This window comes from Mesoplodon bidens (genome assembly GCF_964165515.1).
Source record: "Mesoplodon bidens genome assembly, chromosome: 5".
Lineage (NCBI taxonomy): Eukaryota > Metazoa > Chordata > Mammalia > Artiodactyla > Ziphiidae > Mesoplodon > Mesoplodon bidens.
The window spans coordinates 2,077,090-2,104,217 of NC_138161.1; the positions used below are offsets into that span (position 1 = coordinate 2,077,090).

General features: G+C 56.2%; 1 protein-coding gene across 5 annotated transcripts in view; it reads right to left on the bottom strand.

Annotated features, from left to right (window-relative positions):
- Positions 1 to 26,881, bottom strand: part of SLX9 (SLX9 ribosome biogenesis factor) — a 46,495-nt gene extending 19,614 nt beyond the window's left edge. Inside the window, exons 1-5 of one of the 5 annotated variants that reach the window (XM_081235486.1) lie at positions 26,602 to 26,881; positions 21,462 to 21,570; positions 11,975 to 12,043; positions 4,810 to 4,945; positions 28 to 96 (exon numbers count right to left, since the gene is read on the bottom strand). In XM_081235486.1, coding sequence (XP_081091612.1) covers positions 28 to 96; positions 4,810 to 4,945; positions 11,975 to 12,043; positions 21,462 to 21,570; positions 26,602 to 26,739 — 521 coding nt within the window. In that variant the 5' untranslated portion in view covers positions 26,740 to 26,881. The remainder of the gene's footprint in view (positions 1 to 27; positions 97 to 4,809; positions 4,946 to 11,974; positions 12,044 to 21,461; positions 21,571 to 26,601) is intronic. The other 4 variants (XM_081235487.1, XM_081235488.1, XM_081235489.1 and 1 more) reach the window with 4 other exon arrangements.
- Between the last annotated feature and the right edge of the window lie 247 nt (positions 26,882 to 27,128).

The window sequence follows — 27,128 nt, forward strand, 5'->3', positions numbered from 1 at the left end:
GCCGTGCGGAGGCGGGGCTGTACTCACAGGAGCTGGAACCTCTGCGCCGCGCTCATCCGGCTCAGCTGGGCTGCCCGGGGCCCGATGGCCGCCCTGCTGGGGACACGGAGAAGACAGTCAGGAGAGCACGTGCCCACCTGGACCTCCGCCAGAGCACCCCACTCAGGCCACGGTCCGTAGTGCACACAGGGCTCGCCTCCCGCGTGAGCCTGGGGGCACGTGCGGCCTCAAGGCGCCACACGGCGGGAGGGACCCAGCTGGGGCGGGACGGCCCAGAAAACCCGGGAATCCTGGGCCGACACCTAAATTTAGCCTCCAGACTGGGAGCCCTCATCGTGTATTCAAGTCTCTTCGTAAATTATGAATGAAAGGCGTTTCTCGTCTCCGCTCCCCACGTCCCGGCCGCTCTGGGGGTGCTCCGTGCCACTCCAGGCCAGCCTCGGTCCCAGAACACTGCGGCCCTGTTCCTCCGACCACTGACACTCTGTGTCCACCCGGGAGCAGGTCCCCCGCCGACCACCCAGAGCTCCCGGGAGGCCCCACCCTTGCCGAACCGGTGGGCCCGGGCTCCCTTCCCCCAGCCAGCACCCCCAGGAGGCGGCCACGCGCTGGGGGATCAGGAGGCCTTGGGCCTCCACCCCCGTCTAGCACAAGGTAAGAAGGCTTCCTACGGCCGAGGGCACCAAGGTGCGAACACATACCCTGGAGTCCCCTCGGGGCCCAGGGTCCAGGTGCGGCCAAGCACAGTGCAGTGCGGGCACGGTGGGGGGGCGAGGAAGGGCAGGACCCTCGCCCGAGCCTCAGGGCACATCCAGGGCCTGTCAGGCAACTCACAGGGGGAGGCAGGACCCTCCCCAGTGGTGTTTTCCACTGTGGACAGACGCAGGCGGGGTGGATTCCCCGAGGCCGCGGGCTTGAAGGGAACTGACCCCCAGCACTCACCCCAGCGGCCCGGGGCAGGGGCTTTCACACCCAACGCCAGCCCGTCCTGCCCGCCCGCTCTGGAGTCCCCCCGGGGAGGGCCCCAGCTCACTTATGGCGGCCAGGCCTGGCTCTGGCCGCACGGCCGAGTCGGGTGGACAGTGGGCAGAGACCTTCCTGCCAGGACCAACTGCAGCTCAGAGGACACTGCCCGCTGCCAAAGTGTCCGCAGAGGTGCCTGGGCTGGAAGAGGACCCCAGCCCTGGCTGCCCTGGGAGGAACCTCAGGGAAGCTGCTCCACCTCGAAGCCTGTTTCCCCAACTGTAAGAAAGGCCCGTGCGTTCTTGACAGGCTCTCTTCAGCCGGCACTGAGCGCCCAGGTGCCTCCCAGTTTTGAGGCTCTTGTGCCACCCCCTGCCCCTCCCCCTCTGACGTGAATGAGCCCATGTATCACACCCAGCCCAAGGGGACGGGGGCCCAAAACCAAGCACCAGCGGGCGAACCCCGGAGGTCCCAGGGGCCGAGTGAGCCCTGCTGACGTCGGGTCCAGGCTCCATGCACGAGGCCCTCTACCTTCGTCCGCTACGACCTTTGGGCCGCGGAGGATCGACTTCCTTGGGAGTCTAATCTTCCCTGATGAGCGCGGCCCATTGGCAGCGGCACTGCCCACTCACTGGCTCTGGCGTCAGGGGCCCCGCAGGCTCTCCAGGGGGCCTTGGTACCCGGTCAGTGCTGGGCGGCGCCCACCCGGAGTGTGGGGAACACCTGGACCCGCTGGGCCCACTCAGAGCCTCGGGCTCTCCCCGCACTGCCCTGCCAGGCCACCCAGGTTTGGGACAGGCTGGGAGCAGCCCAGGGCCTCAGTCAGGGTGTCCCAGATGGCGACTGGGGACGGAGGCCTTGCACTCGGGATCTGGGTTCCCAGGCACAAGGCTGCCCCCCAACACATTCCACCCAACTCGGATGCCTGGGGGCATGTCCTGAAGTCACCTATCAGCTGGGCCATTCGTGCAACCTACTGCTTTTAACAGGCACCCCTGGCGTGAGGTGCCCTGAAGGGCACCGCCTTCTCCCAGCTCCAGGAAACCCTGCCCTTGTGAAGGCACAGAAGAGGCCAAACACCTTGTGGAGCAAACATCCCAGGGCTGGGTCTGCTCTAGGAGCTGAAAGACTGAGGGTTGATGACATGGGGACCCCAACCTTGTGAATGGGGCTGGGGGCTCCCAGCCAGGCGTAACTTGGCTAGAAGGCCACAGGAATCGAGTGAAGGGACCACAGGCAAAGCTTGCCGGCCTGCTCGCCCATGCCCCCCAGGGGTGGAGACTGGTAGGGGTCCCTGCACATCCTGGGCAAGACCTCTGTGCTGCCCCCACAGGGAGGGAAGACTGGAACACTCCCAGGCCCTCCCCATGGTCTCCTCCCCTGGCTGATTTTTTTTTTTTTTTGCAGTATGCGGGCCTCTCACTGTTGTAGCCTCTCCCGTTGCGGAGCACAGGCTCCGGATGCGCAGGCTCAGCGGCCATGGCCCACGGGCCCAGCCGCTCTGCGGCATGTGGGATCTTCCCGGACCGGGGCATGAACCCGTGTCCCCTGCATCGGCAGGCGGACTCTCAACCACTGCGCCACCAGGGAAGCCCTCCCCTGGCTGATTTTAATCTGTATTCTTCTCCGTAATGAACTGTAACTGAGGGTAATGGCCTTCTGTGAGAATCATCAAACCTAAGAGTGGTCTTGGGGACCCCAGACTTGTCGGTCGGCATGAAAAGTGAGGATGGACTTGCAGACTGTTCCCCGAATTTCACAGGAACACACCTGGGTCAGGACACACACCTATGTCCCTGCTGTCAGCTGAGAGGACCTAGAAGCAACCACACCCCAGCCGCGGTCAGCACACCAGTGAGTGCCCAGATCTTGGTTTCTTACACCACTTCCAACAGAAGGGACCCGGGCTCCCTGGAGAAACGCCGACTCTCTCGGACAGGAGCAGGAAATGCCCGGGATGAGCCTGGAGCACCTTGTGCCAGAGAGGAAGGAAAGTGATCGGAAACAAAACACAACAGCCTCCATGGATGGGTGTGTCGAGGGGACAGTGGAGCCAACCGAGGGAGCTGCCAGGGGCCAGAGCTGGAGCCGGTTCAGCAACAGAGCAAAGTCGTACTGGATCATGGCCTGAAGTATAAAATAAATACCCACGGGTGCAAGCGGACGTAAATGAGTGATTGATACGGAAACGGGGGAAGAGGGAATCTGCTCTGCGGGAGGATCCACGTGGTTCTGCAGACACTCCGTCCTCGGGGAGCGTCCCCCCTCCTTGGGTGCGGGGTGTGCACGGCGACCTCCTTCCAGAGGACGGGGGGGAAGGGGGAGCAGCTGCACAGCGGAGAGACCTGACAGACACACCTGCGCCAGGTGGCCAAGGTCAGCGTCCACGGTGCAGGTCACGTGACGCACGCACCCCGGACGGGACGTGATGAGAAGGGCCCTTCCCCCCGTGGACTTCACTGAGGGACGTCCTGAAGAGCGCCCGACTGGTCCTCAGAACGGTCAAGGTCATTAAAGACAGGGGGTCTGAGAGACTGGCACAGCCCAGAGGAGCTCTGAGGGGACACGATGACTGAGGGGACCTGGATGGGGTCCTGGGACAGCAGAAGGACACCAAGGAAAACTGAGCAAGTCTGAATAAACTGTGAGCGTTTAGTCGATTATTATTGTAAGCTTATTACTTACAAATCAGTGTTGGTCCTTAATTGTGACAAACGCACACGCTGACGTAAGACGTCACAGAGAGGAAGCCGCGTGTGAGTTACACTGGGACTGTTGGTATTATCTCCGTCATTTTTCTATTTATATTCAAACACTGTTCTAAAATAATGTTTACTTAAACGAACAGCTCCCCAGTGCCAAGAGGCACTAGAGGGGGAATCGGTGACCCCGGTCGCCCGGAGGCTGGGGCTGGGAGAGCAGCTGAGCCCCCGCAGCCCCACGCGGTCCTCCTCGGGCTGCTGGCCGCCGTGTGTACATGGCTCTCTCCCCTCGGGGAGCCCCGAGCACATTTTTCAGATGAGAAAGCTAAAAGCAGGGAGAGGATGCTTGACCGGGTCACATTTTTGTTCAAGAACCAGGAATGGAATGTGCATTGGGTTCTGGTTCCGTCGCCAAATCTCAGCTCTGCTGGCCACTCCTCATCTGGACCTGATGTTCTGGGTGCTTCCATCCCGGAACCAGCCTGGACCGACCATCTGGCTCTGCAGCCAAGAGGCCCTGAGCGTGTCCCCTGCCAGCCCTGGATCTTTCCTCCTCAGAGGGGAATTCAGTAGGAGAAATAATTATTTCAAAAAGGCAAAATGAGAGACAACACAGTAAATGATGGCGGTCCAGCAACTGTGACAGAACAGAAAGGCCCTCCAATTGCTGCCTGTTCGTCCTAAAGCCGAGGTCGTGGTCACACCTGCGCTGGCGCCTCCCGGCCATGCCAGGCGGCCTCACCCTTGCTCGGAAACGGCAGCCCGGGCACAGCAGAGGGACGCGCTCTCCTAAAGCACACAGGACTCGGGGAGGCAGGAAGGGCCCCAGGAGGACGGCCAGTCCGGGGAGGGAGGCGGCAAAGGCAGCAGCTGCGGCTCCCGGGAGACAAGCAGGAGAGCACGGAGCCCGGCGGCGGCCCGGCTGAGCCGCTCTGGCCACACGGCGGGAGAGCAACAGTGCTGCCCACGTGCCGCCGGGCACCCGCCCCCGAGGAGGCCCCAGGGCCCCTGGCTCATGGCTGGGCCTGGGACAAGGGTGTCCAAGTCAAGACGGGCCTCTGCGGGGTCAGTGCCCGGCCCGGCCACCCACCTGCTTGTCCTCCCACCCTGGACAAGGCGGCGGCTCCGTGGCCAGGACACTCACCGCTGGCCACCTGTCTCCAGCTCCAGCAGCTCGGGCAGGGCGTCCCTCAGGGGCTGCAGGTCCCCTACCACCACCGTGGCCCTGCGCCTCCGCTCCGCCTTGCGATTCTGCTCCGCCAGCCTTGTGGCTTCGATCTCTGAGGAAGAGGGATAAGGGGTCAGCGAGAGGGGACCCAGGAGGACAAGCGCGCGGCCGCCACCCTCAGCGACAGAGGGTCCCGACTCCCAGTCCGCAGAGCCCGAGCTCGGCCGGGACCCCGGGGCGGGCTGACTCCCAGCGGTCTGCTCCCCTTAATCCCGGAGGTGGCTGTCGAATTACAGGCTGATGAGGAGACGGGCTGCAGGCGGGGGAGCTGCCCTTGAGAAGGCCGGGCCGGCCGCGGGAGTGGGGTGGGAGGAGGGAGGGGCCGCACAGTCAGAGGAGCCGGCCCCCTCCCACTCTGCTTCCCTTGTGCCTCCTAGGGACACACACGCCCAGGAAGGAGAAAGAGGTCCCCACGGGATACGTCAGCAGGCAGGAGGGTCCCCAACAAGGGAACAGGGTGAGAGTGGCCAGGTCCAAAGCAAGAGGAAACATGCACCGCAGGGTCTCAAGGGGGCTCCTGCACTGGTGGGGGGGCCTGGGAAGAGGGGTATGGGCACTGGGACAGACCCTGGGGAGGGGACGGTGGGGCCCGGGGGTCCAGGGTGCCAAGCAGAGGGCAGGGCACGGACGAGCCACTGGGGTGAGGCTGTGCCGGCCGGCAGGGCTGCGGCCTCTACAGAGAAGGGGTTCGGCAGGGCCTGGACAGGAGAGTGGCCTCAGGATCTGACTTTCATTTTAAAATATATGTATTTCAAAATTGCTTAAAAAAAAAAAAAAAAAGCAAAAACAAAGCTTTCATTTGGGGCTTCCCTGGTGGCGCAGTGGTTGAGAGTCCGCCTGCCGATGCAGGGGACGCGGGTTCGTGGCCCGGTCCGGGAGGATCCCACATGCCGCGGAGCAGCTGGGCCCGTGAGCCATGGCCGCTGAGCCTGTGCGTCCGGAGCCTGTGCTCTGCGACGGGAGAGGCCACAACAGTGAGAGGCCCGCGTACCGCCAAAAAAAAAAAAAAATGCTAATAAAACACGTACTCAAATGCATTATTTCCACAGTGTGGCTCGTGGAACACGCCAGCTCACTAGCTTGTGTGCAGACCTTGCTCCAGGGAAACTGCCTGAACCTGTGACAATTGATTTGTTGATTGTTCTGCATTAGATTCCTTAACAGAAAAAAAGGCTCTGCTACTAACGAACTTGGAAATGAGGCTCTGATGATGTGGGACAATCAGACTGGAGCCTGAGAGGCTCTCCTGCCTCCCAAGTGCACGAGGTTTCTTGGGCTATAAATAACCAGGCTGCGGACTCTGCATCCCATCTAAAGAGGGGACTGAGAGCACCTTCCTGGCAAGCAGCCGACAGAGGCCTGGAGGTGCGCAGAGAAGCGCCGGCCAGCGGCCCAGGCGGGCCCGACGCGGGGCCTCTCCCTCCTGATGGGCTGTGAGTCTGCAACCGGCCCTTCAGGCACTGCGGCCGCCCGGCCACCCCTCGGGGCGGGTGCAGGAGGCGATGGCGGTGGGCACGGCACCCAGAAGGGCGGTGATGACACCAGGCATGGGGCAGGTCAGGAGGACAGGGCCCTGGACGGGGGCCCACGAGTGAGGACCCTCAGGACAGCCCACCGATTATCAGTACAAAGAACGTGCATGCGCTCGGCTTGGCCCGGTCCACCCAAGCCCCAGGAGGTGTATGTGAGAAGCGAGGGAGGTGTGGTGACCCTTAACAGGCATTTCCAAAAGAGAACACTTTCTGGAAACAGAAGCTGCTTGGGAGGCCTGGCAGGAGCAGCTCGTCCCCAAGGTCGCAGTCCAGCCTCGAAGGCCCGCGCTGCCCAGAGAAGCTCGGAAAGGCCCACCCGGACAAGCCAAGTCAGGGACACACCCACCCCAGTTGCATCCAGACTGGGAGAGCCCAGGGGACCCTCAACTCACCCCAAGGAGCTGAGCTCTGCGGAAGAAGACCGCCCGTCCTCCTGGGTCCTCCTGCCCTGGGACCCGGGCCACTCCTCCATGCCAGGGATGTCAGGATGTATAGGGTGACAATTCAGTACCCTCCATGCTGACAGGATAGACAATCTACTCAGTACCTCATCAAGCCGGGTGACCCTTCCCAGAGAGCCCTGGCTCCCAGGAGGGCTGAGGCAGAAGCGGGGGGTCAGGGGGGTTCAGGCAGGGGAAGGGACAGGGTGGCTCCCTCCCTGGCTGGCCGGCCCGGCGCCCAAGCTGGGGGACCAGGCGAGCAAAGCAGGCCCAGCGCACAGGAGAATGGAGGTGAATGCCAGAAAATCAAAGCCAGAGCATTTTAGGTTAAAGACGCGTGGGGCCCACCTAGGACGCATCGAAGCATGCAAGGACAGCACAACACAGGGACACGTGCCAGGTGGTCACTGCAGTTGCTGCTTCAAAGGGAAAGACTACAGTCACCACAAGAAGTGCCCAAAGACTCTGACAGAATTCACTCTCCGCTCAGGATAAAGATTACAATGAAACCAAGAACAGAAGGAACTTCCTTAATTTGAGAGAGATTATCTACCAGAAATTCCTCATCTTGTGTACATCAGACAGACTGATGAAGCAGGCCACAGAAGGGATGGCAGAGACCCCCGCCAACCTGGCCAGGCGGCTCCGAGCGCGGCTCCCACACCGGCCTCAAGTCTGACGCAGCTCCAACTCCAACAGGGCCTGTAACTGAACCTGGGATCTAATTCCAAACCTTATTTTTTAAAAACACTAAATGTGTAAGAATAGCCAAAACATTTTTGAAAAAGAACAAGAAACAAGAGAGCTGGCCTACTGGATATTGGAGAAAATTATGAAACGAGGGAAATTCCGACAAGGAGGCGTCAGGGAGGTGGGAACTCGAAGAGCAGGCTTTGCGACCAGCCATCCTGGGTAAAGGGGGGGTGGTCCCTCCCTCCCGCTACTCCTAAAAATTACCTGTGCAAGAACTGAACACTACAAATAAGACAATTTCACTGGCGTGTGGGATGCTGAACGTGGGAAATTTTTATGGGCTGAAACCTGTGTTTCTATGTGGTGCCCAGGAGGGCAGAGGCACCAGATCCCTGCAGGCCCATCCATCCTGGTCATTCTCTCCTTGCTTCCTTGCCCACATTTGCTAACCTGTAAGCAACTGAAGGGAAGTTCCTTATAAACAGGGCCTGAAACAGAGCTCGCGTGAGGACCACTAGCTTTATGCACCATCACGGCCTGGGGTTACTGACTCTGAGCAAAGCAGGCTCACGGGACAGTGACCATGGCCCAGTCCTCAGCCCGTGGAGACTGGGACCAATTCTCACCCCTTCTAGTAACGCCACAAAGGTTCCAGCCACTGCAGGAGGATGAGAAGACGACATAAAACAGAGTTTGGAAAGAAAGTGGTAAAACTGTCTCTATTTTAGTAGCATGATCATTTATGCAGAAAATTCTAAGGAATCCACAGGATAACTACCAGAACTAACACAATTTTAGTAAGACCAGAGGATACAAAATTAATAATGATTCATACATAATTAATTAATAATAATATAATAAATAGCAGAAAACTGGAAAATGAAGCTTTTGTGAATTTTATTTATAACAGCTTGTAAAACTGTAAAACAGCCATAAGCTTATGCAAAAAAAAAAAAAATCTAAGACTTCTACTCTAAAAACCACGTAACACTGACGACAGAAATTAAGGAAAATGTAAATAAAAGGGGAGAGATACCACGTTCATGGATGAAGACCCAATATTGTTAAAATGGCAAAATTCTCCTGAACTGATCTACAGACTCAAAGCAACCCGTCATTGCTGTAATAGGTTCTGTTGGTGGTGGTGACGTTCAAGAAATTGACAAGCCTGTGATAAAATTCATATGGAAATGCTATGAACCTGGACCATCCAAAGCAGTCTTGAAACAGAGGACCTGGGACACAGGACTTCCCTTATCTGACCCCAAGACCTGCCTCACAGCTGCAGCAATTGAGACAGCCTGGTACTGAGAGGCTATCTGACTTTTCACAAAGACACGAAGACAACTGATGAGGAAAGAAAAGTCTTTACAACAAATTGTGCTGGAACTGGAAAAAAAAAAGAAGAAGAAGAAGAAAAACCTGAACCAGGACTTCACACCATAGACAAACATTAATTCAAGATGGATTACAAACCTAAACGAAAAAGCCAAAACCGTAAAGTTTTTAGAAGAGTAGGATTTATCCGCCTGACTTGGGACTGGGCCATTTTTTTAAACAAGACACACACGCACACTAACCCCGTAAGGAAAAAAGACAAATCAGCCTCCTCAAAATTAAACTTCTGTTCATCAAAAAAAAAAAAAAAAAAAAAAACCTGTTAAGAAATTAAATAGGCGAGTCACAGTCTGTGAGAAAATTATTTGCAAAACACACCTGACAAGACTGGTCTCCAGGACAGAGGAACTCCTTGAGCTCAATAATAAAGAGCCCAGCAAGAGCCTCATGAAGCAGACCCTGGGCCTCAGAGGGCGCCCCGATGGGCAGCAGCACGTGAAAACGCCCATTCACCATGACGACGGGCACCTCACGCTCAGCAGCTAGGACTGCAGGGACAGACGTGCCAGCATGGCCGCGGAGCAGCCACAACTCTCCCACGTTGCTGGGGGGGCGTAAACGCACAACCACAGCAGAGAAACGTCTGGCACTTGCTGATAAAACTAAACATACACCTGCCCTATGACCCAGCATTCCATTCCAAGTATTTACCCAAGAGAAATGAAAACATATGTCCACAGAAAGACTTGTAGAGAATGTGCATAGCAGCCTTATACACAGCAACTAAAAAGAGAAAACAGACCAGGTGTCCATCCATAGGAAAGGGGACACCAAACGGTACGTCCACATAAAGAAACACTTCTCAGCAACAGAAGGGTGCATGCAGACTACGGCTACACGAAGCACGGATGAGCCCAATGCCAAGCTGAGCAGAAGAACCCAGACACAAAAAGAGCACATCCTACACGACTCCTTTAATACGATGTCTAGAGCAGTAAAACCTAAACTGTGACCTGAAAAAGACCACATGGTGGCTACCTCTCGGGGAGTCGGGACTGGGAAGGGGCACGGGGTACTTCTGGGTGATGGTGATGGTCTGCACCTTGAAAGGGATTCTGGTTGTACAGGTGTAGGCATTTGTCATAAATCACTGAACAGCACACTTAAGATTTGCATTTCACTGCATGTAAATTTTACCTCAAAATAAAAACTAAAAAGAACCATAAACAAATATTGAACTCCAGCGGAATCATTTGGGAGAAAGTGTGTTGAAGTCTGTAATTTACTTTGGAACACGTAGCTAAAACATGGGTTGGTGTTTGGACAGACAGATGGGATGGACAGATGAACAGGCATGTGATAAAGAAGTGAGGTGCAGGGCTTCCCTGGTGGCACAGTGGTTGGGAGTCCGCCTGCCGATGCAGGGGACACGGGTTCGTGCCCCGGTCTGGGAGGATCCCACATGCCGCGGAGCGGCTGGGCCCGTGAGCCATGGCTGCTGAGCCTGCGCGTCCGGAGCCTGTGCTCTGCAAGGGGAGAGGCCACAGCAGTGAGAGGCCCGCCTACCGCAAAAAAAAAAAAAAAAAAAAAAGAAGTGAGGTGCTCACTGTAAAATGTGGATGGTGGGCATAAGGACACCACTGTAAAATTCTTCCCACTTATCCGTACAAAGCTTTTCGTAATAAAATACTAAGTAAAATCAACTTCGGAGACGCAGCTAAAGCTATATTCAGAGGCTGACATACAGCCTTTCATTCCTAAACAAAACATACAAAAATAAATACGTCACTAAAACAAACCTAAAGAAACCAAGAATGGGGTACTAAAAAAACAGAAACTAACAATTTGGAAAAAAAAGAAGAGTAGAAGTGACAACTAAATACAAGAATTCTTGGCATGGAAGAAACAAAATTAACCAGAAATTAGAGAAGAGGATACAAATAAAGAATGATAACAGGATATTAAATAATGAGAAGCCAACAACTCTGCTAATAAATGTTGAAATCTGATTAGATTAGATGTTTTTATAGGAAAATGAGTGACCAAGATTAACTCAAGGAGTTAAAAAAAGACCAACCGTCATGGAAGAAAACTTAAACGTCATCAAAAAATTGTAGCCCAGGAACGTTCAGGGCCCCAGTGCTCCCGGCCTATTAACTTTCCCAAATCATTTTACAAAGAATATTTTGCACAACTCCATGCTAGGGACTGTGAAAAAGAAGATGGATGAATGAATCATTTCCTTAAGAAACATCCAAAAAGTGAAAGAAAACTTAAAATTAACAACTGTGGAAGAAACTGATAAATTTCTCTAAAAAATTAAAAGCATACAGTTTCTTTAAAACCTTCAAGGAAAAAATAACGCAGATCATGTTCTAACTGCGTGAAAACATAAAGAAAAAACCATTTCAAATAAATTTTAAAAGTCAGCAAAACACTAAAAAGACAACTGTAAGAAAAAAATTTCAAAACAATCTTCACAAGAAAATCTTTAGAAAAAATCAGCAGATATTCAGCATCATGAAATGTAAGTATCTTTTCCAAGCAAAATCAATAAGAAGAAATCCACCTCACAGACAGGTGCTCAGAAAGGAGGGAGCCACCCCCCCCCGCAGAGCGGAGGCCCGGGGTCCCCGACCCCACCAGGTGGGTGAAGAGCCGCCTATGCTGGGGACCCCGTACTGTCACACACCCGGAGGAGGGCCTGGAGGGACACACGCAGACCCAGAAAGTGGGAAATTTCGTAGGTATCATAAAACACCCGACCCGCACGCACTCCCTTTGCGATGTTTTCCACGGGAGAAGCATCTTCCTGCGACGTTCCCGGTGGGGGAGGTCGGGGTTGAGGCAAGGCCTTGCGGACCCTTGCACGGGTGACAGGGCCAGCCCCTTCCCCGCGGGGCCGCCTGCTTGTCACATCGCAGGCCCCCTCCTCCAGGGCCCCAGACCACCCAAAGTGGGCTCCGAGCCAGCCCGGGACAAGGCCCCACCAGGGACAGGGCCCCACCAGGGACAAGGCCCCACCAGGGACAGGGCCCCACCAGGGACAGGGCCCCACCAGGGACAAGGGGAGCTTACTCTGCAGCCACCTCTCGCGCCTCAGCTTCAGCTTCTCCTTCTTGGGCAAAACAGCCTTGGCCTTGGCACCTGCGGACAGAGAACACGAGGTGAGCAGGACAAAGCCAGGAGCCCAAGGTGTGCACACAGGTGTAGCTATTCAGGGTGCCCGACCATCGCACCTGGCCCCGGCTGCGGGACACCAGGCCCCCCAGGCAGGGCCGCAGCACACCAGGCAGAGCAACTCCAGACTGCCCCGCTCACTGGGCCTTAGCTGGTTTCTCCAGAGGTAACGTGGCTTAAGCCCAGGCCACGTTCCACCCGGGGCGCATTCTGTTCAGGATCCGACTGTCCCGCAGGTTCCCGAGCTGGTACAACACACCCACGGCGTCTAAGGAGAAGCAGCGCAGAGACAGCTCCGCCAGGGCGGCACTCCTGGTCAGCTGGACCCCGTGACTCCCACGGGGATCTAATCCCTTTCCCAAGGGTCAGATCCCACACGCTGCGGCCGTGCCTGGAGCTGGCCTGCTTTCCTCCCCACTCACCCCGACCTCCCAGCCCAGCAGGAAGGGGAGGCGCAGGGCCGCCAGTCACCCGGGGCCAGGTCGGCGGGCTGCTCGGGATGCCGGCGGGTCTGCAGGAGGGTGATGGGAGGGAGGGGCTGCATGGCAGGCGCCCTGCAGGCGTCAGCGCCGTGGGGCTGTGGGTGAGGGAGGGGATGTCCCCGGGCCGGCGCGGGGCCCAACCGCCATTGGGGTGAGGGCGGCACGTCTGGGGCGGGAGCCTGAGCAAGGGCAGCAGCGGCAGGAGACAGCAGAGGCGCCTCCCACGGGAGCCCCGGACCCACCCTCAAAGGTCCAGGGAGAAGTCTTCTCTGCCTTACTTCTGATTCTGAAATAATTCCAAAAGAAAAGAGTCTACGACCCGCAGAGACTGACAGAACCGTAAGTGCACGCGGCATGTGAACAAGGGGCAGGCTGGCACGCAGGCGGGACCCTCCCCGCGCCACCCAGGACCCCTGCCCAGCAGCCCAGGAAATGGGGCCCGGCACGCCGACCCTGTGAGGCCCAGGGGATTGGGGAAGCTTCAGTCCCGCGGAGACTGCAAGCCCGAAGACGGAGGAGCCTCCGGCCCAGGGCAGCCAACAGACGCTGCCCCCAGGGGCACGGGAGGGAACAGGCACTGCGGGGCCAGGGCGCCTCAGGTCTGCTCACCTCAGCATCCCACCAGGGACCCCGAGGGCACCTGGAGGCTCCAAAAGCCCAACAAGCCCAACCCCCAAGGGCTGGCAAAGCCCTTCAATGGGACAGTGAGGGGCCAGCGGGCCAGGTGGACCAGCCTTAAGAAGAAGGCGGTATCTGGGCAGGGCCGCCACGTCCCCAGGGCTGCGGTCAGGGCTGAGTGAGGGCGGCGCTCTGTCGTGTCTCTGGACGTCTCCAGGGCTGTAGACGGACATGTATGTCCAGCCAAAGGAAGAGGGCCTGGCTCCATAGGGGCTTTAATGGAAGTTTTCAAACTCACAGGAGAGAGGGCCCTGCGAAGGACCCTTGAGTGTCCCTGACGGCATCCAGTCGACCCTGGTACTTCAAGCCAACCCTAGACGGGCCAGCGCCCATCCTCCGACTCTGGGACAGCAGCCACATGTAGGTGCCCCAGGTGTCTGAGCCACAGCCCTGTGACAGGGTCCCGCCTGCGGACCTGCTGCCAAGCACCAAGTGCAAGTGCACGACACACAGCGAGGCCAAACAACTGAAACATCAGAGCCTGGAGCAGAGAAAAGTTTGTTGCAGGGCCAAGCAAGGAGACGGGGGGTTTGTGCTCAAAAAACCCCAAACTGCCCGAAAGCCTTCAGCAAAGCATTTCTAAAGGCCAGGGGACGGAGGCGGGTGGCAGGGAATGTGATCAGCTGGTGCACAGTTCTCTAACCGATTGATGGTGAGGTAACAGGGTGGTTAACATCAGGCACCAGGAGGGCTGGGGGCTACGTGCTCAGGATCATCAAGTGGTTAATCTCTTCCACTTAGTGGTGGTTTTTAGCATCTGAAAAACTCAGGAAATATGCTCAAGATACTATTATCTGGGCACTTCAGAAAGGAGCTACAGCAGAGGCTGTGCACAAGGGGTCTGCCCCCCCCCACGAAGGCCCCAAGGGGTCCCGCTCAGTTACAGACACACCCCGTGAGAACGGGCCATCCACGCTGGATGGGGCACACTCAGGGGGACACTGGCCAGCACCAAGAAGGCAGCGGTACCACGTCGAGCCTGTCCCGTCCGCTCCCTCCTGAAGCCTGTGTACCACTTCTCTCCATCCCAGCACCAAGCCCCCTCGGACTCAGCCCTGGACAGGCCAAAGACCACAGTGTCCCCCCTCAGAGGAAGGTTCTGGAATGGCAGGAGAGGCGAGGACAGAGAAGGTGCTCAGGCCACCCCACCTGGTAACAGAGGAGGAGCACCTGCCGGTGACCAGGACTGGCTTCACTGACCTGAGAACACAATTCCAGAAATCGCCACCCCCACGCAGGTGGCTCGGGGGGGAGCACTTGTCCCTCCTCGTGGCCAGGAGGGTGTCCTGGTCAGTGTGTGGAGCACAGGACAGAGGCACTCCATGCACCTCGTGAGAGACAACCAGGCCAACATCCCCCCAGCGGGGCCCCAGCTTCACTGAGCTGCCCACATGAGGGGCCCCGTCTAGACAAAGAGCAGCCTGTGGCCCCTCCCCGGGTGGCATCAGCCCCACCCAGGTCAGGGAGCATCTGCGCGCCGGGATGGGTCACAGACACACAGTCCATGTGGGGACACAGGAACAGCTTTTACTTGTATTGTTACTTCTCTCTTTTCTACAATGTGCACATCCTGCCTTTTCAACTATGAAATGTTTTTTACAAAAGTAATTTTAGCAGGAGGCTGGTCCCTAATTTTCAAGTCTCTGCCAGGGGTGCGCTGCGCTGCAAGGAGGGGCCCCGTGGCCATTCAGTATGGACGACTCGGCATCCACCCAAGCGCTGGCTCAGCTGCCGTGGAGCCAGGAGCTCGGACAGGAGCCCAGAGCTATCGCGGAGCACAGGCCAGTAGAGCGCCTGCCCTGCCAGCGCCGCAAGCAAGCGCTCCCAGGGTCTGGACCCTGGCCCAGACCAAGATCTGGGGCCTCGGCCCACCTGAGGCCTCCTGCACCCATGACCCGAACGCCAGCAGCACAGCACAGCTGGGGCAGGGATACACAACACACCTATCATGTCACAGCTCCAAGGGTCAGTGTGAGCCACAGCAGGGTACAGGCCCCACCTGTCATGCTGTCACTGGCCAGTGCCCAGGGTAGACTCAGGTGGGTCAGTGTCCACCCGTGTCTGCCCTCAGAAGAATGAAGGAGGAACACCAGGGGGGGCCAGGTAGCTGCTCTGTGGGACTGAGGGCCCAAGGTCCCACCTGTCAGCGGGAGGAGGACCACACCCAACTCTATAGCCGGGCCACCGGGGTGCCACACAGAAGGGGGATGGTAACGCTGGGAGCAGAGGTCCAGGCTGAGGCTCTGAGAGGGAAGCACCAAGAGAGGTCCTGGGGCTGGGCAGGGAGACCCCTTGTCTGTAGGGATGCTCCAGCCACTGGCAGGGGACACAGGGGGCTGCTGGGCCACTCCCATTGCCCACCCTGAGCCCAATAGCCCGGCAGGCATGGGCACTTAGCAAACGTTCACCCCACTACACGGACTTCGCTTTTGCCCACAAAGACACCTCCTAAGCCCACCTGGCCTCCCCCGACGCAGGAGTTCAGCCACCCCTGCACCGGCACTGGTGGGACGGGCACGGGGCTGTCACTGCTCAGCCCAGCGCAGGGCAGTGGGGCAGCGGGCGGAGGGCGAGTGTTATCATGCGATTTCTTCTGTGCTATAATTCCTACTCATCCCACACGTGAGCTGTGAAGACACGTTAGGTGGTTCAAAATGGAGCCACGGTGGCCAACAAGAACCTCCGCGGCAGCTGTTTTGAAACGTCCGCTGCAGGACCGCGAGCATCTTAGTGATGAGCTGAGAGCGTTACCCTAGATGAGGCGCTTGACGGGGCGCGGACGTCACTGAGACAGAAGAAACAACCGATAAAGCCCAGGCCCCCTTCCCGGGACAAACGCTGTTCCTTAGAGAGACCCCCGAGCCCAGCGACTGGAACCGACTCCACGCTGCCGAGAGCTGCTCCAGAGACGTTGCCTGAGGCCCTCCCGCTCAGCCGCCGGGGACCTGCTGCCAGCCAAGACGCCACCTCCTGCCCGAAGACTCCGGCAGTGGTCCGGCACCTCTCCTCTCTGACTACCTGTGTCCGGTGCTGTGTGCCATAAGCCGAGTGTCTGTCCACCTCTACCCCCGCGATTCTGACCTGCCCTTCCTGCTGGGCCCTGCAACAAAACAGCACAAGGGCTGGGGTGCAGGGTGCGCTGCGGGACACTGGGGTCCCTGTGCACCCAGCTCCTCGGCACCTTGGGCCCATCCACACACGCCTCCTCACAAGGCCACGCTGCGGCCAAATCCCCTGCACTTCCCACCAGCCGAGAGCCCGTCCAGAGCTGGAAGAAGGCGCTGGGAAACACCCCGTCCTGCAAGGAGGAGGAGCCGGCCCAAGGGCCCCAACCCTTCCCTCTCCAAACCCTGCAGGCAGGCTCCTCCGTGCTCTTCCCTGCTTCCGTGTGTCCAAAAGAACGGGCGCAACGCAGGCAGAGCGAGGTGAGAAGAACCCAGCAGTGGGGCCCTTCCTGTCCCCCAGCTGCCAGCAGGCCCAGACCAGGGGCCCATGCCTGCCATCCTCTGGTCGAGCACACAGAGCTCAGGCCCCGCTAGTCAAGGTAGCCCTGGAGACAGTGGGCACCCCTCCCAGGGCCTCCCCCCACGTCCAGGAGGCAAGCGCCCGGGCAGCACACGGGGTGCTCAGAGCCTGAGGCCACAGAGGACGGCGGGCACCACGCACCACGGCCAAGACCAGGAAGGCACCCTCCAGCTCCCAGACCCGCAAATGCCGCTGCCCACCGGAGACCTCCAGGACTCTCCTCAGTGGCCTCGAGAGGCCAGGGAGGCCAAGGGGAGAGTGAACCACCTCTGGCCAAAGTGGGTCTCCACGGAGCAGCAGTTCCCTCCAGGCTCTGACCCTTCCTGTTCCTGTTACACTCGGGCCGGGTGGAGATGAGTAAAGCTTAGTAAAGCTCTAAGTGGATTATTCTGTCAAAGCCCTGGCATCACAGCCCTGGCATCACAGCCCTGGGGTCACAGCCCTGGTGTCACAGACCTGACTTGAAAGGCGGGGCAAGTCCCTCAATGGGGAGCTGCATCAGAAGTCCCTAAAGACAGCCTCTGGGAAGCGCTTGGGTCCGTCTGCGCCCCAAGGTCAGCCCTCCCAAGCCTCCTCTCCTCCTCCAGGCAGGACCCGCTCCAGGTCTGGGCTCAGCCTGAAGACGAGACGCAGCTCTGCTGCCCTCTGCTGAGCACCTGCCTCGGAGGAAACCGAGTTCCGGAGGAAACAGCAGCGGTCTGCCAGCGGGGGGGAGCTCAGGCCGCAAGGAAAGGGAAGGTCAGGGCAGAGCTCTCTGCCTGGGTGGGGGAAGGGGGCGTCTCAGCAGCACAGCCCACGGGACCTGAAGGCGGGTGACCCCAAGGCCAAGTCCCTCCACTGGGGCCTCGAGGCCTGCTCGTCCACTCATCACGGTCACTTCCCCAACCTCTTCCACCCAGAGCCCCTGCAGACGTGCTGCCACCGCCACCTCCTCCCTCCTGTCCTTCTGCTCCCGTGTCCCTAACCAAGCCCGTCCTCCAACCACTCACGTCCCCGTTTGAGTTCAGGGGCCAGGACTGCCCAGCCCAGGGTACAGGCGGAGGACTGGCAACAGCGCAGGTGCTTTACCTGAGCACGGAGTGGGCTTGTTTCCCGCAGCACCACAGCACAAAGAACACAGAACTGGAGGGTGGTGCCCTGTGCGGGGGCAGGATGCTGGAGCCCGGGAGCGGCCCCGACCTCCACCCGCCCTCCAGTCCGGATGCGGAGGAGCTGAGGCCGCTCCCGTGCAGGTGCCAATCCGTGGGCCGCGGGCCTGACCCTCAGGGCGAAGCTGAGTTCTGCTGCTGGTCGGGGGCGGGGAGGCCCATCACTGCAGAGCCCAGTGGTCCCCCCACAGGAAGCTCAGAGCCCCTGCCTGGAATCAGAAGGAAAACTGGGGGGCAGACCTGGCTCCTAGGCCAGCAGGCCTTCCAGAGGCTCCCCATGGAAGCTAAAGAGATGCCGCCAGCAAACCCTGCCCCCGCCAGGGTTGACCAGGCCCCACTGCGTCCAGGCTGCAGGGGAGGGTGTGAGCGCAGGTCTGCACTGGGAGGGGAGTCCAGCAGACATGTGTCCACCCCGGGGCGGGGAGCGGGGGGGACCCACAACCGGGCTCCTCTGGGACCACATGGACCACACGGGCACAGTGGCCAGGGACGCGGGGAGCAGTGCTATTTGCGCCTCAGCCCAGGGCAAGGACGTGTTCATCCAGGCAGACACGCGCCCTCGCCGCCACGGCCCAGCAGGTCACTGAGCAGAGCTGAGTCACCGGATGCCACTTTCCACATGACCTGCCTCTGGCCACCGGTCCCAGCTCAAACCCCGGGGAGCCACGAGGCCCATAGTCCAAGAGATCCAGGGCACTGCCCAGGAGGCAGGTCTGAGGAACCCCAAAACACAAGAGCAGCTGGAGAGGGAGGCGTGAAAGACACCTGCCACCGGGAGCCAGGGCACCTCAGCCAGCAGAGGGCCTCGCTCAACGGGACCCATGGCCGATTGCTCCTCCAGAATCACGGGGCACTTACGGAAGCCAGGCCCAGGTGCCGTTCCCCACTTTCCACGTTTCCTGACTCATCTGAGCCCCAGAGCAGGCGGCACCGAAGACGCAAGGACCAGCATCACCCGGTTACAGGGGAGCAGCCGAGGGCCAGCGAGCCAGGGGCCGCGCCCGAGCCCCCAGCTGCGAGGCTCCGGAGCGCATGCCCCACAGCCACCGCCAGCGCTGGGCCGCACCCACTTCCTCCAGCCCCCCGGGACCTGACGCTCTCACAGCTCTGCCAGCCGCAAGGCCGCAGAGCTCCCAGCAGCCAGCGCTCTGCGCGCCAGAGCCCGGGCCCTCTCCTTCTGTAAATTCTCTTTAATTTTCTGTATATTATGACACTCCGACATCCTTAATAAAAACAAAACAAAACACCTTTCTGGCTGGAGACAGACTGCTTCCTGGGGGCTGGCCAGTCCCCATCTTCTCTCTCCTGGCCACCCTGCTGCTTTCCCGCGGGGCCCTGTACGCCGCGCCCTGGCCTCTGGGGCCTGTGAGCGTGACGAGCCTTTTTCTCAGCTGCTCTTTCTCCTGCACGGTCACAGCCCACAGGCCGCCTCAGAAAAGAAAAGAAACCCTTCTTCCTTCCTCCTCTCCCTGTCCCCCCTCCACACCTTGTGGTTTTCAGGCCACACCACCCAGATTTTCAGTGCCCCCTCTGCTGGGAAGTGACATCTGCTCGTTCTGGTTGGCCGTGCTCTCCGGGCAGCCAATGCTGTCGGAGGCAGCCTGGAATTTTGTAAAACCCCTCAGATTGAGTACGAAGGCTCAGGGGTAACTGAGTTCTGCCTGCCGCCCGCTGAGACAGTCCCGCAAATCAGGACCGCAAGGGCTGATCAGGAGATCTGGATGACAGCCCATCACAGCTCAGGACCGAGAGGAGATGGGGGTTCCTATGCTCCTACAGCCACAAGGCAGGACCCACTAGGCCCTGGGCCAGTGTCCTGAACCTGGCAGCATCGGAGACCCCTGGAGGGGGTGTGGAAACAAGGTTCCGCAGGTCTGGGATGGGACCCCAGGGATGCTGGTGCTGGCCAGAAAAGCCATCAAAACTGCCCGGTACACAAACCGTAAGAGGACCAATGAACACACAGAAAGTTGTTTGATCATGTGGGTCATCAAAGGGACCTGAGTGGCCATGGCTCCGGCCCCCCGCAGGCACACCCTGCCCACCCAAACGAAGGCAAGTCCCTGCGGCACCCCCCACGGGAAAGCACTCAGGCAGGTCACGCAGCCAGAGCCGCGACGTGCTCTGCGGAATCCATCCCAAGAAACAGCAGGAGAGTCTGAGGGCCGAGAATACGGTGCCCGCAAACACAGCACTTTGGATGTCAGGATTACTTTGGGCTGGAGGCAAACAGAATCAGCAGGTGCAGAAAGAAGCCATTCAGAACTTCCCTATCTGACTAAAAACAGAAAATTCTGAATTCAGGACTGCCATGCATCCCCTCTTCCGAGAAAGTCTCATGGCCATGAGGACACCAGAGCCGGCACCACATGCACCTGCATGAACCTTCCTCCATGTAGTCACCCCCCGCCCCCCGATTTGCCCTTGAAAGCCCACAGCATCACTGCTCTTCGCTAAGATGCTACAGAGGCCCAAGTTCTCACCACCACTTTGAGTTACTCATCACTGAGGTTTCTCCCATGTGATGTGACCTGCACACAGTAGTAATTTGTTTTTCTCTTGTTAATCTCTCTTTGTTAGTCTAACTTGCAGGGTCCTAGCCAAGAACCTAGGAGGGTAGAGGGGAGAAGGCTTCCCTCCCTACAGCTTCAACATACAAGGAAGGGCAAGGAGATTCCGATAATCTCCCCAGTGAAATAAAAAAAAATCCAAAGCAACGATGCAAACAACATGACCTCCTGGGAGATGCTTGATGGAAGCCATACCTGTGAAATAACTACAGCTTACCACTGCAACAGCTGATAACAAACTGTAGATGGAAACCCAGAAACATTATGCCAAAAACCTAGAAGCCCTGCCCTGGAGGCCAGAGTGCTCCCCACAGGGCTACAGACGCTTTTATTCTCAATGGCTCATCCGTAAACGTGCAGCTCACATATGCAGCATGAAGCTTCTCTCCAGAGACTGGTGGCAGTGTGGCCACCCAGGGCAGGAGAGCCGCTCCTCACCTCCAGGAGCAGCCCAGACGGGACGCTGGAGCTAGGAACACCACAAAGCCCCACGTGGGGGAGGTGCAGTAGGAAAAAGACCCCCCCACATGACAAGCACGTGAAGGAGAAGGGGAGCGGGGGCTGCAATGCACCCTTGTTCCCACCTGGTTTTCACTGAGGCTATCACGAAGATGGCAGATTCTTTTACTTCGTTTATCTGAAATACGGAATTACCACTGATCTGTTTAGGTGTGATAATGGCCTTGTAGGCGTGTTTATGTCTCTTTTTCTAAGAGCTCTTAAAAATACTTACTAAAGAATTCTTGAGGGAAATGCTGTTTGTTTCAAAATAACCCAGTACTGTGTGTGCTGAAAACAGAGGATGGGCAGACGGACTGTCTTTATACCATCTTCTGCTTAGTACATCCTTAAAATTTTCCACTAATAAAACAAACCTCTTCGAAGCGTACAGGCGCACCTGCAATCTGCTCTGGGCCGTGCCTGCGAGCACGGGGAAGTGGGCCTGGCGCCCGCCCCTAAGGTCAGTCCTGCTGGCTCTCACCTCTCCTGACGGAGGCGCTGCTCCTTGCGTCCACGTCCAGCTTCTGCACCAAGGCGCTGGGGTCTATCGTGGTCCTGGCAAACACATTGGCATTCATGAAAGCCCACTCCTGAAATGGAAACAGAGGAGACCTAAGACCTGCTCTGTGGCTTCAGAGACCCCTCGGCGAGGGCCGGACCCCGGCTTTTCCAGAGCAGGAGCTGGAGAGGAGCCCGAGGCCCCCCCAGCTCGGGCCCCAGAGCTCTCAAGCCACACCCTTTCTGCAGCCCCAGCTCACCACCCAGGCCTGGACCCTGGTTGCGGGACCCTCTGAGACCAGATGCAGGATCAGTAATGATTACGAATGACACCCTCAACACTCAGGAGCCCTTGTGAGAGGAACCAGGTTTCCCCCCAAACCTCCCACCTTCCTACTGTCCCTCCCGTTTCACAGCCACTGTTCCACCTCAGCAATCTCACTGTTTCCCACCCCCATTCATCCCACATCAAGATTTCAAAATCCTCCAGGTCACACGGCCCATCACACTGTGCTAACCCAGACCCCGCCTCCCAGGCCTGGCCAGCTCATTCGGGTCCAAGCTCCAAGACAGGGGCCTTGGAAGGGGCGTCAATAACATGGGGGCTTAGGCACAACCTCTGAGCAGACACTGGCCGGGCAGCAAGCCGCCCTGGCCCGGGGGCAGCTTCCAGGAAGCGGCGCCATGGCAGGCTGGAGGTGGTGTGAGCTCAAGGCTGCACTGGCTCAGGAGTGGCCAGAGAGAATGGCAAAGCCACTAGACCCTGTGAAGGCGGGTCAAAACGTCAGCTCCCTGAACTACGACAGCAGCCTCCCAGCCACACACACGCATCCAGCGGTAAAGGGCAAAGACCTCTGTGGCCATGGGGGCTTAAGCACCGTCTGACCAGTAAGAGGCTTGTGCTGACCCAGGCTGCCAGGCTGAAAGATAAAGACAAGAAAAAACAGGAGCAGGGAGATGGGAGGCCGTGCACTGGCGGAGAGTGGACCCTGAGTCACACGGGAGCCCGGAGCCAGGCCAGTGAGCAAGTAAACGACCAGGTAAACGGCATCAAGCCCCCACAGTGCCACCAGGCGCTGCCTAAGACATCCGGTTTTCAACAACAACAGAGCAGGACCTGTGCAAAGAAACTGGGAAGCAAGACCTAGGCAACAGAAGCTGCTTCTGAGGGGCCCACGTGTTGGACTTGGCAACAGCCTCATAGCGGCCACTGTAAATATGCTCAGGACTAAAAGAGACGCTGTCTGAAGAACTACAGGGAAGTATGATGACAACATCTCATCAAACAGAGAACATCAGTAAAAAGACAGAAGTCATTCAAAACTAGAATTCTTAAAGATGCTACAAGGATACACTGCACAACACAGGGAATACAGCCAATATTTTATAGTAACTATAAATGGAATATAACCTTTAAAAATTGTGAATCACTATGTTGTACCCCTGTAACTTATATAACATTGTACATCAACTATATCTCAATTTTTTAAAAACAGAAAAAAATAAATTAAATTACAGCCATCAATTCAGTGTGGCATTGGCATAAGGATATACAAACAGATCAACAGAACATATTAGAGTCCATAAATAGACCCACACATATATGGTCAATTGATTTTTGACAAAAGTTCCAAGATAATTTAATGGAGAACTCCAATGAATTACATGGAAACAAAATATTTATATGGGGAAAAAAATGATTCTCAACCCCTACTGCATACCATAACAAAATATATGTATACGTTTTTTATAATATACATAAGTAAACAAAATTCTGGAGTAAAAAAGTACATTAATCAAAATGAAGAATTTGGGGCTTCCCTGGTGGCGCAGTGGTTGAGTGTCTGACTGCTAATGCAGGGGACACGGGTTTGAGCCCTGGTCTGGGAGGATCCCACATGCCGCGGAGCAACCCGGCCCGTGAGCCACAACTGCTGAGCCTGCGCATCTGAAGCCTGTGCTCTGCAAGAAGAGAGGCCGCGATAGTGAGAGGCCCGCGCACCGCGATGAAGGGTGGCCCCCGCTTGCCGCAACTAGAGAAAGCCCTCGCACAGAAACGAAGACCCAACACAGCAAAAATATATTAATTAATTAATAAACTCCTACCCCCAACATCTTCTTTAAAAAAAAAAAAGCGAAGAATTTCACTACGGAGATTCAAAAGTAAATCTAAGCTGGCAGAGGAAAAAAATCAGTGAATATGAAAAAGGATCAACAGAAATTGTACCATATGAAGAAAAGATGGAAAAAGAATGGAGCTTCACAGAAAAAAATGAATAGAAATAACCTTACACAACAACCTTGGAGAAAAACAAACAGAGCCTCAGAGCACCATTCAGCATGCCAACCTATGTACATGTAACAGAAGTACCAGAAGAAGAGAGACAGAACAGGGCAGAAAAAGTATTCGAAGAAATTATGTCTGAACACTTGCCAAAGTTGATGGAAAACCCTAACCTATACGTCCAAACTCAATGAACTTCAAGTAGGATAAACAAACTCCAAACAGAACAAGCACAGAGATCTACACCAAGACACATCATAGTCAAAATGTTTAAAGGCAAAGAGAAAATCTTGAAAGCAGCAAAAAATGACTCATCACATACAAGGGAACCCCAATAAGATTAACAGCTGACTTCTCATGAGAAACAATGGAGGCCAGAAGGCAGGGGGATAACATAAAAGCGGTGAAAGACTATAGTCAACCAAGAATCTTATATCCAACAAAACTATCCTTCAAAGATGATGGTAAAATAAAGACAGTCCCAGATAAACTAAAGCTGAGAGAATCTGTTGCTAGTAGACCTGCCTTATAAGAAATACTAATAAAGTTTTTTAGGCTGGAAGCAAATGATACCAGCTTGCATACATAACAATAACAGCACAACAAGGGAATAAGAGGGAATGGAGTTAAACAGTAGTGAGGATTCCGTCTTTCACTTGAATTAAGATGTAAATACTGATGTACATCATGAGCCCTATGTCAACCAGCAAAGGACATCCACTGACAAAGTCTCTCCATGACCAAACTCTGCTCAGGCTCCCCTAAGCTTTTCAACTAAACCTTGACTTTTCACAACACCAAAAGCACAAACAACAAGAGAAAACAAGATAAACTGGACCTCATCAAAATTAAAAACTTTGTGCTTCCAAGGACAATATCAAGAAAGTAAAAAGACAACCCATAGAAGTGAAAAAAACATTTGCAAACCATATATATCTGATAAGGGTTTACTATCCAGAATATATAAAGAACTCTGACAATTCAACAAAAAGACAATCAACATAATTTTTAAATGGGCAAAGGACTTGAATAGACATTTCTCCAAAGATATACAGTCAACAAGCCCATGAAAAAAATCCTCAACATTATTCATTAGCCTTTAGGGAAATGCAAATCAAAACAATGAAATACCACCTCACATCCAGCAGGATGGCTATAATCAAAAAGACAGACAATAACAAGTGTTGGTGAGGACGTGGAGAAATTGGAACCCTCATTTATTGCTGGTGGGACTCTAAAATGGCGCAGCGATTGTGGAAAGTAATCTGGCAATTCCTCAAAAAGTTCAACATAGAGTTCCATACATCCTAGCAATTCCACTCCATGCATCCACAGAAAAATTTGTACACAACAGTATTATCATGATAGCCAAAAATCTGAAACAACCTAACTATCCAACTTATGAATGGATAAATAAAATGTGACATGGTCTGGTATACCCATACAATGGAATATTTTTCAGCCATAAAAAGAATAAAGACAACAAAGAAACGAATGCTACAAAAACAGTACTATAAGGATGAACTGCAAAAGCATGCCCAGTGAAAGAACCCTGACACAAAAGGCCACATATAGTATAATTCCATTTGTATGAAACATCCAGAAGAGGCATATATATACAGAAAGCAGATTCACAGTTGCCAGAATGACTGAATGGCTGATAATAAGTATGGGGTTTCCTTTTAGGGTGATGAAAATGTTCTGAAATCTGTAGTGATGATTGTGCAAATCTGTGAATATACTAAAAAAAATCCCATTAAATTGTACACTTTAAATGGGTGCATTTTATGACATGAATTCTACCCCAATAAAGTTTTTATGAAAACCAGGGCACTGATGCCAGATCCTGGGTTCAAACATCAGCTCCTCCATCAGCAGCTGAATGTCCTTGGTAATTTATTTAAACTCTCAGTTTTTTCCTCACTTCAGCAAAATGAGGGTTGGGGCTGTTATGAAAAAGTAAAGTGCCTGGCACACAGCAAGTGCTTAACAAACATGGCTGTTCTCTTTAGCATTACCGATCCAAAGCCACAGTCCCCACAAGCCAGCAAGATTTTGTCCACTGTCCAGGTGCTAGCCCCTGGGTTACAAACACCAGTAAAGGCTTCCAGGAAGCTCCAGGGTCAGCACCTGGATAAACAAAACATGGTCTAACCAAACAGTGGAACACTGTCCCACCACAAAAAGGAATGAAGCATTGATACACATCATACAACCTGCATGAGCGCTGAAAACGCTATGCTAAGTCCAAGAAGCCAAACGCAAAGGCCACGGCTCCACCCACAGGAAATGTACCGAACAGAGGCAGAAAGACCAGTGGTTGCTTAGGGCTAGGTAAGATGGGGGGACGGGGGGGTGCTACTACAGGGTACAGGGTCTCTTCAGTTTGCTCTTCGTTTTTTTCGTTAATCCTGGGAATTCCCTTTCCTTTCCTCGGAGCACAGCTACGATGCATAGGAATTTTTGCCATTTTCTTTCTACACGCGGGGATGGGAGGTTTCTGGTCCTCACTCGAAGAACTCCAAACGCGGAGCAAGTCAACGCCTCCCAGGCCGTCGCGCACTTGAGCAGCCGAGCCTCGGGGTCCACGGAGGCCACGACACTTCGCGGACCAGGGAGGCCCGCAGGCCGCGCGGTAAGCTCAACCGAGTCCCAGGGCGGTCCCGGGGTCGCGGGGACCCTTCGGGGGCGACGGGGGTCGCCCACAAAGCACGCGGGACTGGAGCCGGCCCGGGACCCCCGAGGCCGCAAAGTGTGGAGCCCCGACCCCGGCCCGCGGCCCCCTTCCCCCGCCCGCAGCTCTTCCCCACTCCCACGGCCCGCGGTGTCCCCAGCTTACCTTCCCCCCGATTCCGCCAGCCGAGGCCTGCAGAGAGGCCGCCTCCCGGGCAGGGGGCGCGGGGCCGGGCGCGGCCTCCCCCGTGGGCCTCACGGCAGCCTTGTGCACCCGGGACCGCAGGCCCCTCACTTTCCCCATGTCAGCGGCGGAGACCCACAACCGGCCGGAAGCCGAAGAGCACACGCGGCACAGGCTGCCGGAAGCTGGTCCTTCGCTCTGGCGGCCCGGCGGAAACAAGAGCCGCTGTGGCTGGAGTCCGCGATCCTGCCCGCGCCGGCCGCGAGGCGCCAGAGAGGAGTGGGGCGGGGCCGAAGAGGGGCGGGGCTGCGGTGTGGGGGCGGGGTCGAGCTCCTCGTCCCGCCTTTGGCTCCGCCCCGCCTCCTGGGGCAGGTGTGGCTAATTGCTGGAATCACGCAATTCTCCCTGTGATCTGGAGAACGACGGTTACATCGCTGGAGGGGATCAAGTTTTTTGAAATACACGAGTGTGTTTGCTTGTGCCTGTCAAAAACGCCCTGCGGGGAGTAA